This window comes from Hoplias malabaricus, chromosome 7 (assembly GCF_029633855.1).
Source record: "Hoplias malabaricus isolate fHopMal1 chromosome 7, fHopMal1.hap1, whole genome shotgun sequence".
Taxonomy (NCBI): Eukaryota; Metazoa; Chordata; class Actinopteri; order Characiformes; family Erythrinidae; genus Hoplias; species Hoplias malabaricus.
Genome location: NC_089806.1, coordinates 23,461,188 through 23,479,520, shown reverse-complemented (window position 1 = coordinate 23,479,520; position 18,333 = coordinate 23,461,188). Strand labels below are relative to the sequence as shown.

The 18,333-nt window shown below is 41.0% G+C and overlaps 2 protein-coding genes across 5 annotated transcripts in view; one reads left to right on the top strand and one right to left on the bottom strand.

Moving 5' to 3' along the window:
* The window catches only part of ralgps2 (Ral GEF with PH domain and SH3 binding motif 2), a 150,735-nt gene that overhangs the window by 104,108 nt on the left and 28,294 nt on the right, over positions 1-18,333 (top strand). The window lies entirely within an intron of this gene.
* The window catches only part of angptl1a (angiopoietin-like 1a), a 43,350-nt gene that overhangs the window by 13,933 nt on the left and 11,084 nt on the right, over positions 1-18,333 (bottom strand). For both annotated transcript variants that reach the window (XM_066676138.1, XM_066676137.1), the window contains exon 2: positions 1,218-2,152. In XM_066676138.1, coding sequence (XP_066532235.1) covers positions 1,218-2,016 — 799 coding nt within the window. In that variant the 5' untranslated portion in view covers positions 2,017-2,152. The remainder of the gene's footprint in view (positions 1-1,217; positions 2,153-18,333) is intronic.

Sequence of the window (18,333 nt, the reverse complement as noted above, 5' to 3'; positions counted from 1 at the left end):
GACAACATGGCTCTCATTTTCTCTCTCTCTCTCTCTCTCTCTCTCTCTCTCTCTCTCTCTCTCTCACTGTCATATCCTAATGCTGCATTCAGAATAGCTCAAGAGTTTCTGTGGTGGGTGTGGGTGAACGTGCTCAGACTGAAACCATAAGTGATGACAAATATTTTTCACGCTGGTGGAAAGGTCACAAATTTTAATAAATGTAAAAATCCAGTTTTAATCTCAACAGAATTTTGAAGCATTTCTGCAGCAGTGACAGTAGCAGCAGTAGCAAGATAGGTATAGTCATTGCTCAAAGGAGGGGTGAATGCTGTTGCCTACCAAGTTCACTCAACCCAATACAATTCCACCACAAAAACAGTACTGAGAGTTGACTGGAGGGATGACTGGATAATCCCCTACGGGTCATTGGTTAAACCCCTAAATATGCCTAATGCCTTAGATTAGTCTGGGATATAACTCTAAACCTTAATTACATGGGGGTCTAAGAACGCATTTAGTCTGTACCTCTCTCCACCCACTCCTGTGACCCCCATCTGCACCCTGAAAGCCTCAGCCAGCTAGTGAGCCATCATTTACCCAGTGCAACCAAATCAGCCATAACATGATGACCACCTCCTTGTTTATTCTCTGAGTTCCACTGACTGTAGGACTATATACTACAGAAGCACTTTGTAGTTTTATAATTACAGACTGTAGTCTTTTTGTTACTGTGTAACAGAGAACAGCGTATGTGTTTTCATTCCTAGTTAAACTGTTTGGCTCTTGGTGGGTGATTCCATCGGACACTAATCCGCGGATTAGTTTGAACCTCCCCAATGGAACCAAGGGGAAGTCTTGCACGCTGGTGTTGTGAGTCAGATAAAAACAAATTACAAACGCCAACTTGGTGACAAGTCTCTCTGGCCCAGCAGCACTCTTCAAGGTTTAAATGTCACATTTAGTCTTTATTCGGCTCTCTTGAAACCACACGCAAACAGGTACTAAAAAGTACCCTGTCCTAGGTTTGCAAGAAAAAGCAACAAAAGCATAGTAGAGCTAAGTGGATTGAAGTAAGTACCCTGCCATGGAAAAGCACCATCAGAAAACTCTGTCTGAATTTGAACATTTGAGACTCGGTTTAAAACACTCCAGTTTCAAAGCTGACTGAAAGTCAAGACTTGAGTTAATATAAAACTGAATCTGAAGACAGCATGGGAATTGTTATAGTTACTTACCATCTGAGGTCAGTGTGCCCTGCGGCGGCAGTGGAACACCCAGAGGGTCAGCAGTGGGTGGAGTGTCCATCCGTGGGCTGCCCCTCGGGAATGCCCTGTTACTATGGTCCCTCTGGATTTCATTGGTGAAGCGGCTGCTGGTGGCCGGGATGGTCTCGGGCACGACCTGCACAAGTGGTGGCACAACAGGCAGGTCATGGCGACTGAAGCCACGCATGCAACGCTCCTCCAGTGCTGCGATTAGCACAGACTGGTTGTTGACGGTGGAAGCCATGTTGGCAAATCGCATCTCCAACTCTTTGTAGCGAGACGCCAACCTCAGCATCTCAGAGGTAACATTGAGCACTCGGTTCTCCAGCTGCACCAGCTCCAGAGAGTTGTCCCGCTTGCGGATGATCTCGTGCAGCAGCTGCATGTAGAGCTGTGTGACGCGAGAGTTCATGTTGCGCGATTCTTTGCGCAGCAGCTTCATCTCGTTCACTAGGTTGCCATCCACGTCAGCCACCAGCTGCAGCATCTCGATCTCTCTCCTCTGCTTGGACAGCACCTCCTTCAGGTCTGAGATGTCCAGGCGGGTCACCCTGTCCTTGTCCGGCTCTGGGCCCGTGGCCGACGCACAGATGGGGCCTGTGATCTTCTGCTCTGGAACTAGGAAAGTGTAAGAGCACCTCTTGGCATCATCTGGGGCTGCCCTGCGCCGACGTGATGAGAACCGTGGCTCGTTGCCCGAACGACTGTTACAGAGGGCAGCAAAGGACAGGCAGAGCAGGACGCTCAGGGTCCATGCTTCTGCTCTCATGGTTTCTGTGCTTTTCTTCTCCTTCACCTCCTCCTACCTCCCTCACGTTCTTCTGGATGATATTTGTCTTGATTAGTCTGTCACTCTCAGTTGGAGAATCAATGGAGTCAGGTAAGTCTGAAGTAAGTCTGTTCACCTGAAACAAGCAACAGAACTTTTTAGTCAGATTCATCTGGCTAAAGGTAATGGAACACTGTCATTTTTTACCTTACAATTACAGCTTTAACATCACTGTGATGTTTTTTCTGACCTATGATAGAGAGAATAGAGCCTCTGTCATTGCTACTCTGGACTCTGAATTATGTACCTTTTGGGGTACATAATGAGGGTAGGAAATCATCCCACCCCACAATTAATTTCAGTGCTGTAAAAATGAACTATGGTGCCCCAGGAGGAAAACACAAATCTTAGCGAGTGTTCCTTTCATTTAAAGCCACAGTTTTGCTACAAACCTTAAACTTTGGGCTAGAACAAGTAATAATAGGTTAGAGTCACCACTTTGGTCATATCAAAACTGCCTGTCTGTCATCACACACTTGTCTTAAACCAAGTCTCAAGTAACACTGTTCTGACACAGTATGACACATTATTAGTGAATAAAGACATTTGTCTTTACTTTCCTTCATTCTTTGAGATAACAATGTCATACAGTGCCAGAAACTGCATAAACAAGTTTAATAACTTTACGCTGTTTGAGGCGAGTGTGTGGTGATTTAGGCATGCAGTGTGCATGGTGGGGAGCAGGTTTTCATTTTCAACATTAGCCTCAAGGCTCTAGTGCTACACTAAAGAAACAAACTAAAAATCTTATGTTGTACACTTTCAGACATGACGTGAAAAAAAAAAAAAGAAAAAAAAAAAGAGAACAGGAGATGCAAGGCTAACATGGCTCTGTTGCTCTGCATGCTCTGTTCATGCTATTAATTAGTGAAATAGAGACATATTTTATGATCATTGTACAAGCGTATAAAGAAATTTGACCTTTGTATTTAACCCATAAGGGGCAGTGAACACACATTCACACTGTTGATTAGTAGCAGTGAACACACACCAGGAGCAGCAGGCAGCCATCAATAGTGCTTTTGGAATTTAGGTGCCTTGCTCATGGGCACTTCAGCCATCGATGTTCCTGCAGGTCCTGTGGATTTAATCAGCAAACTTTCTGAACCAACCCCGGTCCTCTAAACATTAGGCCACAGCTGCCTCCCTATAGTTCACTGTTAACCAAAAACCATGCCAACAAATGAGTGTGGAACTAATTGAGACCTGGTTGTGGTGTGAGTAGGTTCAGAAAAGTTTGCATAATGTATTTTGGCCTGAACACTAGCAACATTAACCTTGTAGCTCCAGTTCTAAACTAAAGAAGCAAACTGTGAACATCAAAACATGTCTTGGCTGATTGAGAGCATCTCAGTTAAACTTGATTTTGCCAAATGATTCCTTTAAGCCATCTGACATGAATATAAATTAACCAGGAAATTCTACTTTATACAGAACTTTCTCCCCTGACAGAGTGAGCGCTGTGCTTGTGGCTGGATCAAGAAAGACGATAGAGTTGGAAGAACAAATGAAGAGAATTGAGGGACAGGAAGACTTAATGAGTATCTTTGATGTGCTACGTCTGTACATAGTGAGTTATTTGTAATGGCAGGTAAAGTGTGTGAGATTGCTGAGTGCTGAGATGTAAGCAGAGTTAATGAAGAGAGAGAGAGAGAGAGAGAGTGAGAGAGAGAGAGTATTTGGTCACACTAAGCTCTGATTGATGGAGTGCAGGAGTGCTGCTTCTGATAAATGATGTGCTTTAGGTAGGTCTCTTGTGCTCTTTTAGCCATGTTGGAAGAAACATAATTAGTCGAGCAGCAATATTCATCAGTGTGTTTTTAGTAAATGGGAGGTTGGCTGCATGTTCTATTACATTTGCGTGCGTCTTGAGCTCTTTTCTAAACTAAAACTAATGTTTTGCATTCCCCTACAGCATGCACCGAGGGTCAAAATTCCTTCTTTTGACAGTTTCTAAATAATGATTGAGATTTAACAAGGAAAGAAAAATTATACCAAACAGGTCTTGTAACAATAACACATTTATTTCGAAACTTACTTAGCCTGAAAAAACAATAGGTTTGGCCAAAATAATAATTATATTCTATTGTTTTATTGTTTATTTTGAGGCTATTGTTAAATGCATGTAAACTGGTGACTTGGTGACTTTTTTAAATTAGTTTACTTACCAAATTTATTCAGTGCAATATACAGCTGATGGCTAGGTCACCTAATCACACCATGTCATCAATTTGGGAGGGTGAAGAATCTAATCTCCACAAAATTTCCAAAGCTATTGGACAGGGTAACTTACTTGGAGCAGACCACCACCTGCTCAGTTCTTTTATATAACAGACACCAAGGTTAGCTAACATTGGCCCAGCGGCCAATTGTAGTCAGTCTCCACATAATTGGGTATCGGATTCGGCTGTACTCTATTCTGCTCTATTGCTTTTCCAGTGGGCAAATCTGGTACCTGGTCCCTAGAGGTGGGTTTAAACCTTGAAGAGCGCTGATTGACCAGAGAAGCTTGTTTACACAGCAGAACGCAGACCTCCAGCACAAACTAGTCACTTATAAAATCTCAAGGCTATAGTAGTAGTGTTTGTTTTTATCCGGCTCACAAAGGCATCTCATAAAATTATGCCTTTTGGGAGAGGTTCAAACGCTCCGTGGAGTTGTGGCCAACAAAAGAGTCTGACGAGAGCCGGACGGAACAACAAGGAGCCGTGTTCAGTCAAAAACAACGCTTAACATTACCGTTGCCTTTGCATTCACAACTCTGAACAGTGATAAACAACACTAAAGTTGTTGCAAAGTCATTGCAGACGCATCCTCATATGGATTCAGAATATTCTGAAAAGCCAGGTCTCCAAACCTTTGGCAAACTGTGTGCATACGACCTTCATCCTGAGTTTTACCTCCCTTCTCTGCTTTTCCCCTGTCATCTCTCTCAGCTACTTAGGCAGTAAAGTCATAGCCGTCACTCGGCTGGTGTCAAAATAAACACCTCCTCCTGGCTCCGTACTCTGACTCAGACTGTGAGAGGTAAATACGGCCCACGTGCCCTGGCTTTTTCCTGCTCTGGGGATATATTTAGCACTGGTGTTTAGTCTTTCTCCACCGGTGGGTCCTTTTGGCTGTTCCCCTGAAGCAAGCTGATGTCTTGCAGCAGGGGGTCAGTATCTGGCACATCCTTGCTGCGCCTCTCTCTGTATGGTGTCAGTATTTGTCACTTCTCTGTGAGCAGAGGCTACGTTAGAAACCTCTAACACCAGGATCACCTTTTGCTTCCCACTGAGCTCTGCTATTCGTCACTGCCAGACATACAATTTCTCCACTCAAAATACACACGCACACACACACACACACACACACACCTCATTCAAAAACACACTGTTTTTTGCCTTCTCATTGCCAAGCCAAGGCCACGTCTGCATACCTGGTTGCACAGTTTTCACAGACACTGCCGCTCAGGACTGAATGTTTAGAATGGACCTCTATGGAGTCACTGAGCTGTGCAGAAACAGACATTGAATGGTTAAGTCAATTTAGATTAATTATTATTGTATGCTGAATTTTACAATAAATGATTTGATCACAGTCCAAATTCTGTCACAAAGGACTTAGTTTAATTTATAGAACACTTTTTATAGCTGGTAGTTTCACAGAGCAGCTTGACAGAATTCCTGGTCCTAGACCTAAGTGAACACAGCAGGGTCAACAGTGACAGGGAAAACTCCCTCAGAATGAAGAAAAAAAAATGTCCCCTTCGTCTCCTCTTTAGCTAATAGCTGATGTGTGGTGTGCGTGAGCTGTGTTAATAAAGTGTAGTGTACATAAGGTACAGTACAGAGCCTTTTCACCGTAGCCTGCATTTTCTCTACTTATACTTGCCATACTATGACCAGCTAGTGTTTAATCTTAATATCTTAATGGTTGTTTAGAAGTTTTATAAAGGAAACACTTGAATTTAATTACTGAATTCACCAGTGAATGTCAGTAAAAAAATGTTTAAATATAAGGGAAGCCCACAGATAATTCAGAATCATTCGGTTGAAGTTTCGAACCCTTAACTCAATAGGCTTTTCAGAGATATGGACAACGATCATTATACTCCACAGGAAGTGAAAAAGTGTTTTAGACTTTTTTTTTTCCCCTACCTTGAGCACTTCTGTTTTGAGTCATTTGTGTTTTGAGGGTTCAATGCAGAAACTGGTGACTCAGTGGTTTAGTGTTATTTGCAGTTTTCTGTTAAACAAAATGCATGATATATCTTCAAAATCTCATCTCTTTCCCATCCTCTCTCTTGCTGTTACTGTTATCTTATGATCCTATCTTATAAAGCAGGTGGTGATGTTTCTGAACATTTGAAACCATCAGTCTGATTGTTACAGATTGCTCTGTAGCAAGTTGTTGAATTGAAAATGCAGACATATCTGTAGTGTTTCAGATAAAATACATTCCAGTTTCAGTCAGTGGTCAAATCCCTGTGCACGCATGGTTGGTCTTTATGGGTTTTGCTGTTTCTACCTTTCTACCCATCTCTATTTTCTTATTTCTTATCTCTGTCTCTCTCCCTCTGGCTCCTAGAAAATAGTGGACCGAGAGGTGCTGTGTGTTCGTGCATAAGAGTTGCTTCTGCCTCATCCATAAGGTACAGAACAAAGTGTAAAGTTTCAGTCTGATGGCCAGTGACCTGCAATGACACAGACATATTTGGACTCTTCCAGTCCATATATTAGTTCATCGATTATATCAGCTGATCTAAAGATTCCGTGGTTTATCCGTACTGTAAAAGAAAACACTTTTTGTTGCCATTTTGCAGAAGATGCAAATTGCAGACACTTCTCATGTTATAGAAAACACTTAAAGGAATGGCTTTTGCTCAGGGGTGATGCACTACCTCCAGACATGGTGGAGTAAAATGTCTGTCGTTTAAAAGCTTTGGCAAGAGCAACAACAGCTAATTTACAGATGGCAGCTTTATGTAGCTGACAGTAAGCAGCTGCTTAGAATACAGGATGTACAGGCTATCATAGCTTTTCTTATATATATATATATGATAGACTATACACACTGTATAAAATACATTTTAATTTAATTTAGTTATTAACTGTGGTTATATCCTTCTTAGATCCCCGAGGTACAAATGTATAGTTTTAAATCTACACTACACTCAATTTCCAGGAGGAAGGGAGATATTTAAATTTTTTATAACGTTTATTGAATTCAGAAATAGTATTATAGGTTGGACAAGGCAAGGTAGGAATGTAAGGTTTATCGTAAAGTGTAATGTAAAGTTTATCTTGGATATCAGCTTTGAAGGGGAGTTAATGAATAAATAAATAAAAACGCTAAACAGAACTCAGTCAGAAAGTGTTGGGTGTTCTTTTTAAGATTTATTTTTATTATTATAGTATACTCATCACTATGGCAAGCACAGCTAAACTGTCAATCATCCAGAAATATACTGAACTACTCTAGCAAAACAGGTTAAACCGATGAAGCAGAATATTAAACAATGAACATAACAAAAAATGAAAACTTGACCTTTCGTCTGAGGGTAGAATACATACAATCCATTACTCTCAGTACTTCCTGATACTAGCGCACAGAGAATCAAGAATTGAAGAAGGCAATGAGGACAACAGGAAGAATAAGGAGTAAAAGACACAGGTTACATGGGGAAATAAAAGGAGGGCAGAAAGGATCAAGGATGTTGAGCAATATATAAAGGAAAGTAGGTGAGCAAGAAAAGACAAAGTGATGGGTGGAGAAGTTGGAAAGTGGGGCAGATACATAATGCTGCAATTGGCCCTGTGTTAAACAGGTCGCCTGGACCAGGCACAGCTTCTGAAGAGCAATAAGAGCTCAAGCATCACAGCCAGCCCCTGACTGTTTTCTCTCTTTTTCTTTCTTCTTTCTCTCTCTCTCTCTCTCTCTCATTTGTCTGCTCTCTCTCTTGCTCGCTTTGTCTGGGAGCTGTATCGCTTTGTCTGATTAGCACTGACAGCGTGTCCAATGGAAACCGAGACAACTGGATCTCAGTGCACTGTTTTTCGCAATCACTCCGGAGAAAAGAGCGAAATACTTTGGCGCGGCCTTAGTAGCGGACGGCTAACGTGTCCAGAACAGATGTCTGGACAGCCGGCCCAAGCCAAAGCAAAATGATTGCTGCTTCGTAACTGGAAGCTCACTTCTGTTCATGGTTTATTTTTCTCTCCGTCGCGTTCTCTCATCTCGCGCTGATGGAGGAAATCATGCATTCAATCATGCGTTCTTGGTCGGGTGTGAGGCCAAAGGACAGAATGTCAGGCAACGTCTCTTGCCTTTCGTAGAGGTTCAGATTTTGTCTAATATCTGTGGGAGTTCTGCCATTTTATGCTGAGCAAGAAATTGTATAATAAATGCCAAACTGGACACCATGAAAACTGATCAGATGTGATGTAAAATATATGGTTTTTGATTTTTTCCAGTCATTGAAACATGGGTAATTTGTCCTCAATGACTGTTTTCCTGGCAGAAATTTAAACAAATGTGAATTCAGCGCAGATCTGTATATTTATAAAATCAGTAAATTAGTAAATTAGCACAATGATTGACTTAATAAGGTTTATAATGGCGTGATGCATTCAGCCTTGGCCTGGTGCATATGTATATATACACACACACACACACACAGAGTGAGGTCACGCAATTACAGTTCTCCTCTTAAAGAAGCTATAAACTGTTGGAACCAATGCACCGATTCCTCTCTGTACGTCCCAGCAGTCTCCTTCCCCACCCTTCTGAGTCACGCACTGCTCTGTTCAGAGTACACTCATCTCCTTGTTCCCTTCCCTTCTGTCCACCAACTTCAGCAGCTTTCATCTTCTGTGGTGACAGCTGTGTCCATCTGAGGCCTTTGCCAGTTGGCTGTGATTGTGTTATTGGTAATCCATAGGCCATGCAGCTTCTAGAATGTTCCGTAGCCCTCAGGATCCATCGAGAATCTGAAGTAAAACCTTCTCACTGATGTCAATTTTGAACCAAGTCCTTTGAATTGTTTATGTTGGACCCTGTTGTATTAACAGTGCTTAAGGAAGTTATCAAAGACCTATTCCCATGTGGTTTAAGGAGTACGTTTAAAGGCTTTATGATGGGATCATTGAGGAAACCTCAATACAAATAGTGACTCAAGGCTCTGCAGCGTTCTTAAATGTGTGGACACGTGTTAACATCCCTCTTCCTGGTGGTCCAGTTTGGAAATGTGCATATAATAACGTGTCTAAATGCCTCACAGACTACTGGCTATTCCTTTAATTCTGTTTTCTTTTTCTTGATTTCTTGATTTGTGCTGGCTTTCCTAGTACACCTTCGCAGTGAGGTACAGCGAAGATACCTTTAATAATCATCCATCTTGGATACCAGTCACATCTGTAAAGTCTCCTGCTATCTCTTTTCATTTCTCCAGCTGAGATTTTCAGCAAAGCACTAAATCAGAACACGTTTAAGAGCCTTTCCCCGTGTTTTGGCTTTATAAGCGGTTATCGTAATCTTTTGTGATCTCTCAACGTTTAGCCAGGGAGTGTAGTATGTATGGCACTGGGATGATCTACTGTAATATGAGCAATAACACATGCCTCTCAATATTTTTTTATGACTAGAAATGTATTTATTAACCCTCTTGGGTTTAAGGGCATTATCTCAGTTTTGGCGTGTCTTTTCACGTTTCTGTGTGAATGCACATGATCTCCATATGTTTCATAATAGAAACCTCAGAATAATCTCAGCCCTCTCTATAATGAAGCCCCATTTGACTTGGACCTCTGTGAAAAGAGAACTTGTTCTGATTAGTCTGATTTTTAGAAATTCTTCCTTTCTCTTTTTAAAACATACTTTTATTTGTGAGTGTCCATTATTCATTTTCATACAACATATAGACGGACATACGCACACAGTGAGATGCTCACAGCTTCCCAGAAGACACATACACCCTCACACTAAGCTGCGATTGACAAGGTAGACCCTTGAGATTTGGGATTCACTTTGAATAACTCCAAATATATAAATAAAAGCTTTTGTAAAATAACATTGAATCTGACACATGGCTGTGTTTGTATTCCCCCCTCATGTGGATCAATACCAGTCATCGAGCTGGAGCACAATTCTAGGTCCAGCATCTCCTTAAACCCCAGAGGCCCTGTTCACATCTAGCATTTCCTGTCTGACCAGATCATAAGTGGCCAGCACGATGTACAAGTTTGAACAAGGTACAATGCACGGTAGTCCAAATTACTCAGACCACCTGGAGAATAGTTTGAGATGCATCAGTCCACACCAGGTCTATATTAAGAATTGAAATGAATCCTCCACAGTACCGCACATATCAGCCAAGGTGATAGATATATAGATAAGTTGGCCTTGTGGACCACACATTTGAAAAGTTTATAAAAGAGAAAAACAATGGCAGACATTTCTGTGTGAAATTAATTAATAGCGGAAGAGTTTAGTATGTGAGGAAATGAGGTAGAAATGCTGTCATGAGGAGTCAATAAAGATGCATTCAAAATGTCAGGTTTAAACTTCTAGGCTTTCTGGTAGTACCCTGTGATCAGATCTCCTAAGACGCACGTTAATGGCAGATGTGAACAGGGAAAAACAGTGTGGCTGCAGCAGTTCTAGTTCATTCTAGTCAAACAAACGTACTTGCGCATTCTTTAAGTATTGAGTTAGTTGTGTGAAGTTATACTGATTGCCTGAATCTGCAGGCCTTTGTAAATATAATTGGTAACCCATGTGCTCAGGATACAGCTTCCAGGCTGGGATTTTAAAATTGCAGGCTGGTATGACACGGCTAATGCACCTGACTGGCCAGGTATAGTGTGGTACAGGCCATTGTAAAATCCTGGATTAAAGGTTAGAATTGGGAGGCATTTGTTCTAGATCATTTACTGTTTTGGACTACTTTATATGCTGCTGGTTTTAGAACTTCTTAGGTCCGGGTTATTTATAATTCTTATATTATTCTCTGTTTGCTTTCTTATAATAGTGAATGTATTGCCGTGTAACCATCATATAGTGAAAGTAGAAAAATCTTTCTTATAGTGCATTTTTAAACAGTGGAAATGGTGTGTCTTAAATTTCAGTGAAAGCAGAAAAGTTGAAATTTTCATACATTTTGTATATTCTGGCATTGCATATTTAAAAGAAAACGTATATCCTGTCCTGTGTAAGTTTGAGACTAAAAAACAGATGACTACTCTTTATTTCTGAATGATGGTTTTCAATTCAATTAGTCTAACTATGTGTTCAGTGCTCTGTTTTGTGCTTGGAGTAAATATAGGAGCAAAGTGACAGTTGACAGTAGAAGTGTTCTTCTAAAACTGCACACACAATTGATTTTGAGTTGGATTTTTCCATTGTAGTTTTTTCCTTTTCTTTTTTAAAATACTGGATTTGAAGTAAAAGGCCCAGACCACAATAAAAGACTACACTCTGCTACAAAGTCTACCAAAAATTAACTCTGAGCAAAATCTTGAAAAAGAGAAGCTATTTGAGTACGCCGTCTGTGATGGCTGTGTTGTTCAGGAAGACCGCCACAGCCTGTGAGATAAAAGTCATTAGAGTTGTGAAGCCCCCCAAAATAAAAAAGAAACTGTTTATGATTCACCGTTCACAGAAAGCAAAGGAAATCCAGGAGCTACACTGCTAGAAACAAACCTCTCACCAAGAAGAGGACGTCTTGAACAATTTGTGGGGAATAAGCAGGCGGTATGGACTGATGAGACGATAAGCTCTGGTCTTGATAAATAGGGAATGAGGAAAAAGAGAGAGACTGCAAATGGTCTGAAGCAGTGTCATGGCTTGGAACTCACTCGCCGGCCTTTATTTATGTAAGTGATGATGGTAGCAATGTCCACTGGACAGAATTTCCTAATGCTGCCAGACAGCGGTCCAAAACACACCACACAAGAAAGAAAGAAGTTCTTCTGCAAGAAAGAGTGGAAAGTTTTTAAATAGGCCATGTCAGCCTCAGGATTTGAAATCTAGGTGGACATTCATTTTTCTTGATGATAATAAATAAAAAAAGAAATGTGTTAAAACTGAAATGTTCTTAAAGCCTTGGCCACATATCTAGAAGATATCAATGTTCCTCCAGTATTTATGCTCAGATGAAAATGGAAGATGGTCATTTTAACACTGATTAACCTGTAAACGCTTTAAGGTCTTCTCTCCCAGTATCTAGAAAAGCCCATACACTTTGTTTAAAGGTCATCATCTGCAGAAGAGACAGTGGGAAACAATATCTGAAAGTAGGTCCCTATGGCCACAGAAAGAAAGGTAGAAACCAAGATCATCAAGGTATGACTGAGTTTGGTTTTGTTTTACATGGCAATAGAAAATTCTAAATCATATTGATGACTAACATAAGTGCGACCTGGGATCTAAGTCAGGTAATGTAGCTTCTGGGATTATCTGTAACACTACCTCCACCCCACCCCCGTTCTGACCTAGATCTTATTACACAGGCAGTCTGATATGCATGACCATGACATGCAAGTCCAATGATAAGTAATTTTGTGTGAAAACACTAATATGAGAGTAATAATTATAAAGCAAATACATTGTATTTATTTGTGTGAATGCATTAAATATATTATTGTGTTCAAATCACCCTTTTATTTACAGTCACCATTAAGTACCTACTTTAATTCAGCTAAGTTAGATTTGCTAATGATGGAATTAAACAAATCCTGGCGTGCACTTAGCTATACAGTGCCACCTGTACATTGTGACTATTATAAAAGCATGATCTACATTATCAAACTTATTTAAATTGCCAAGCTTACCACTACCACTTTGTTTTATGTGGTATATATTTGCTGTCACACAATTTTGACAGTAACCTGCCCAGGCATATTTTGCAAAAACACTAGTCAAATGCCCCTTTATGTCAGAAGAGAATTTTGGTTGTGTTGTGGGGTGTGTTGTGGGGTGTGTTGTGGGACTAGTAGTGAAAGTCGTAGTAAAAGTTTAATAATTAAAAATGAATCATTTAAACTGTATAAAAATCTAAAATATTGAAGACTACGCCTCCAGTTGCTGTCACACTTCAGTCTGTAGCTTCTCTTTAGCGTTTTATTCTGGGACTCTAAATAGCGATGCTAACATAAATGCAGGTTTGGTCTTTATTTAAGATGGCCATGCTTCCCTGACCCTCTCCTCCCGAATCCAGCTCCTATTTTTCACCAGTTTTACACTCGCGCACACGTGCAATCTGACTCACGAGCCTGTCTGCCTGTGATCACAAACACACCTGAGTTATTGCAGTTGGGCCAGGACTGAAGGAGATTTGGACGAGATTTATTTATTTTTATAGTGAATGTATTTCCCAGCCTTTTAAACAGTATCAGAGATTTCCACATCTGGCCGTCAGACTTTCCCAAGAGCCGTCCTATGGGGAGACACGCAGGGAAGGAGAGTGCTGGAGACTGACAGAGGGGCTTGAGGATCAGAGCAAAAGCAAGAGGGATTAGGGTGAGTACAGAGATGCTAGGCATGAGTGAGAGCACAGTGAGAAGTAATACTGCCTTGTGCTTGGACAGATATGGACATTGCAGTTAGCAGTATTAAGTGTCCTCATACCACTCTGGAGTTCAGGAAAGCTTGGTTCAAAGATGCAGAAAAAGACAGAGGGCAAGAAAGCAGTAGGAAAAGTAAACCAGCCTTAACTCTGCCTTTGTAGTGAACTGAGTATAGTAGCTGTTTTTCCATAGACATACGCAGACCACACACCCACTCAAATTCAGTATGGCAGCAATTAGTGACAGAGTCCAACATTTGAAGCAGGGCCAAAGATCAGGAAGCCAGGAAGCCTCAACATGAAGGACTCTTATTCACTGTGGAGGAAACACTGACATAATGAAGGATAGCGGAAGAGAAGGGGTGTGGGTGCGGAGTGGATTATGGGGGTGGTGGGGCTAAGTAAGAGAGGTTGAGAGGACAAAACTGGTCAGTGTGTCTATTGCTGGACATTGTAACCCTGTCTCGTCTTCTAAAAGTGTGTAGGGCAGAGTGGTGAGGAGAAGAGTTTGGCGTGCTGAGTTTGTGTGGTGATAGGACCGGGCACTCTGAAGCCCTAATTGGCTTTGGAGCCGATACTGGAGGCCAGGGAGTGCTGTATGAAAATCGACAGAGCATGGCCTATGGAGGGAAGCAGTTTGGTTTGGAAAGTGTCGGAATCTGCCCAGATATCCATCCACCACACTCTTACAGCTCCTTTTGAGCACTTGAAACCAGTGCATTTGAAACCACTTTCTCAGAGCTGAAATAATTGTTCTATATAGATAAAAATCAAGGTACCAAAAGAGGTCTTATGAGCAGAGCTATGGAAGATCCACTTTTGGTTCCTTATAGAACTGGGTCTATTATCATTGAATGGATTTTGCCAATGCATTTAAACTGTTTAAAAAAAACAAACAAACAAAAAAAACACACATTTCCCCTGACCCTTATATTACTTGGAGGTTCCCAATATTTTTGTGCTGATCCCAAAAATATAGGCATTTATTTTTATTTGCTACAAAAAACATCAGGGAATTAATTTGATATTATTTGCAGCTTTGTAAGTGGTTTGTTGTTTTTTTTGTTTGTTTGTTTATTTTATCTCTTACAAATAACTGCAGTCATAAAAGTGTTCTAAACAAAAAAGTGAGAGCCATATTTTAAATTAAGGGCACATCCAAGAAACAGCCTTTGTAAGACTCCTAAAGGACAAGTAGTGTTTGTTTTTTGCTGTTGCTAAAGACCCATTTCCCCAGTGTTGTGGAAGCAGTCTTTTTCCTGATCTCCACAGTGGCCGTTTGTGCTCGAAGGCGTCAGAAAAGTGGGTTTGAGGGGTTTTTAGAAGTCTATACAACCCTATGTTGTCTAAGGTTACAACCCCATATCAAGCCCTCTTTAGGCTCTGTTTGGTTTGTTTGTGCTATGCTTTGAGGCGTGTGGATTGTGAGTCCGCTGAAGCATAGAAGTCTCCCTAAAACCTCCATATGTTAATGTTTCTGTCATTTGGAATAAAACAAAACAAATTATTAGAAAGATCAGGAAGCATGTTGTAAATTGTAAATGAAAATCTTCTACAGAGCCACTGTGGCAGTTTTATGAATCTACAACAAATCAAACATGGTGTATTCATGTTATATATCACTCATAGCTCAGTGAAACCAATAGAAATTCGGGTTCAAGGCACAGGTTCTGTTTTTCTATTTGTTGCTAAGTAAAAGATTAGATTATTTGTGTGATTTGAATTAGATATAATGTTTGTGTGTGTGTGCACCGTTGAGGAAATAGACTTCTTATTAATTACATTATTATATTTTTGAAAAATATAGGCCAACAAATACAACAAGACTTAGCACAGATTCAGTAATTAAGCACATATGAACAGCAACGGCCATGTTCCGCGGCTGAATGTAATACCCGGAAGTGTAGATATTTATAGGGGAGTAATTTTGCTGCAGGTCTGTTACAGGGTTCCAGATGGCGGAATGGCTCCCTGTTTTAACACTGTGGGAGAAATAAAGTCTGTGTTTTATCTATAGCAATGTACTGTTCCACAAACATCACCACAGTGAACTTGGTCAGACCACTACTAATGTGTATTTGGAGTACCTTGTTTTTATTGTGTCTGTGTATGTGTGTGTCTGTGTGTGTGTACACGGGTGTTTCTAATCCTTCTAACTCCTCTGCATGTGTTTCTTATTAATGCTTGGGTCTGTTTTTCCTGTGCTGAAAAGAGGTCAGACTGTATTCTTCTGCCTCACCAGGGCCAAGAGAGGAATGGATTCACACACAACTTTTCCATGAAACTGGTGCAACCGCCACACTCTAAAAGTAGCCTGTGAACATGCTGTTGACTAATGTGGTAACACAGAAATTACTGCTGTAAAAGTCCCCTCTGTCAGAAACTAGTATGGGTGAGGTATTTAAATGAGTTGTAGTATTAACTGCTATTGACCTCTGTCGAGGACATGATTAATGACCTGCAGTGGACTCCACAAAAAAAAAAAAAAAGTTGTTTAAGTGTACGTATGTACATATATTGGTAAATCATCATCCAATAGATGTATAAGCAACCGACAGTAGCAGGTTTTCCATCTACCAAATTTTGCGAAATATCAACATGTGCATGAAAAACATGAATGGAAAAGACCCCAAATATCACAATAGTGTTCTATGCTTGAAATAGGTGGAAAAGGTAGATTATCTGTGAAGCCAAAATGCGGGGGTTGAAGGAGCGACGAAAAAGACCCCACACACACACACACTTTCCATCTTTTTCTCTCCTCTCCGTGCTTTAGGGCCACTCTGTTTTCACACCAGCACCACCTCATTAACTTATGTTAGTGTAGAATCTAGAATATTGTACACAGCACTGTGCAAAAATCAGAGACCACACTTTCCTCTCAAAACATTATGAACAAGCTGTAGACCTCAGATGCCCCAGCAATAAATATTTAATCAAGCCTTTTGATATAAAGTGTGTTTTTGATATAAACAGCTGCAAGGAAAAAAAAAATGGTTGTGATCAAAGCAAAAACCCACTCAGATCTCGCCGTCTCCCTTGTGTCGATGCCACGCCTGATCACGGGAGCCTACGTCATCTGAAGTTTATTTGCAGAAGTGCAGATGACGGAAACCCAGCTACTGTCAGACATTCAGAGATAGTTTAAATATTGACCAATGAAAATTATATTTTAAATCAACAAAAATTATCTAAACAAGTATTGTGTGTTGGTCATAAGATTAACGTCATTCAGGCCCCAGTGAAAGTGTGTGTGTGTGTTTGTGGTTGGGGTGGGGGGGGGGTGCTATTTGTGATGACATGAAATTACTTTTTGGGCAAATGTCCATAATACAAATCTGTTTATGAGTAGTAAGCCAGTCAGTACTTGGGGTGTTGCAGCACATGATAAAACTCCTGGAAGTAAGCCCATCCCTGCAAAACAACCCCAGGCTCACTGCTCTGAGATGGGGTGTGTATGTGTGTGTGTGTGAGAGAGAGAGAGAGAGAGAGAGAGGGTGACAGAAAGAGGGAGAGAGAAAGTGACAGAGAGAGCTTGCTGTGTCCCTCTGGCAGGTTTTCTATCCTCCTGTATGTCATGTGTGTTATGATTGGCCAGCCCGTGCTCAGGGCGCCCCCCCCCCTCCTTATTTACAACTGCCTGAAGCACAAACATTTTTTCTCAAAATTGTTTTTCTTTGAACAGTCTCTTGAGATTGTCAGAGACTGGACTCAAAACATATCCACCATGTACAGAAACAAGTCTCCTACACCTCCATCCTCTCCTTTCTGAAACTCCCTCAGAAACTGGGGTAAGCAGTTATTTAGCAGCTTCCATTAGCAAACTTTAGAGTTGAGAATTATATTCATGGCTGGTAGACTATGCCTTTGGATATTAGATGATGTTCCTGTGTGTTTGTGTGTGTTAGCGTCCTTTCACAAGACTCTGGACTGTGGAATTTTGTGCATTTGCAGCAGGTGAACTGCACGCCAAGCTCTCAAGCACGGAATGTTCCTACAAGATAAATGAAATGGCATGGTGTGTTTGTGCGCATGGATGCTTTTCATTGCCCTCAGAGGACATTTGTGTTGTTAACCTTTCGCATTGTGCTCAGTTTATTTGGAGTTGCTGGACATTGATACCTTGTGCCAAAGACAAATGGGTGTGAACCAGGTCTTTGTCCTCATTCACAGTTGTTCTAATGCCCCTAAAGTCAGTGTAGTTGAATCATCACCATAAGATCCATTTTTACTTTCAAATATTGATATATAAATCCACAGCGAACATCTCTCTCTGCAGTGCCTTACAACCTTCTAAACATTCCGGTATAAAACTAGAGTTAAATAAGACACTTGTCATCTTATGTGGACATTGGTTCTGCCCACCTTATTTGTTTGACAGAATTCTTATTGCCGGACTACCTGCCGGGCTGACCTAGAAAAGGCATTTTCTCTTACTGACTGAGTAACACCTAATGCTGAACTGTTAATTCAGTCGTGTTTCACAGAGAGAACTTAAGGTGGCGCCACTACACCATCTGTTGTTAGTTCAGCCATATTTCACATTCCAGTTTGTGAAGTAAATTTGTAACCATTCGGCGTTGACTAGAAGTCCTCTTTTCCCTGGACAAGTACCTAAAAAATACATGTTGAAGGGGTCAGTGTTGAGAGCTGAATTGGGACACACTCGCGCCTCTTCAGCGCTGTAGCTCCACCATCCACCGCAGTGA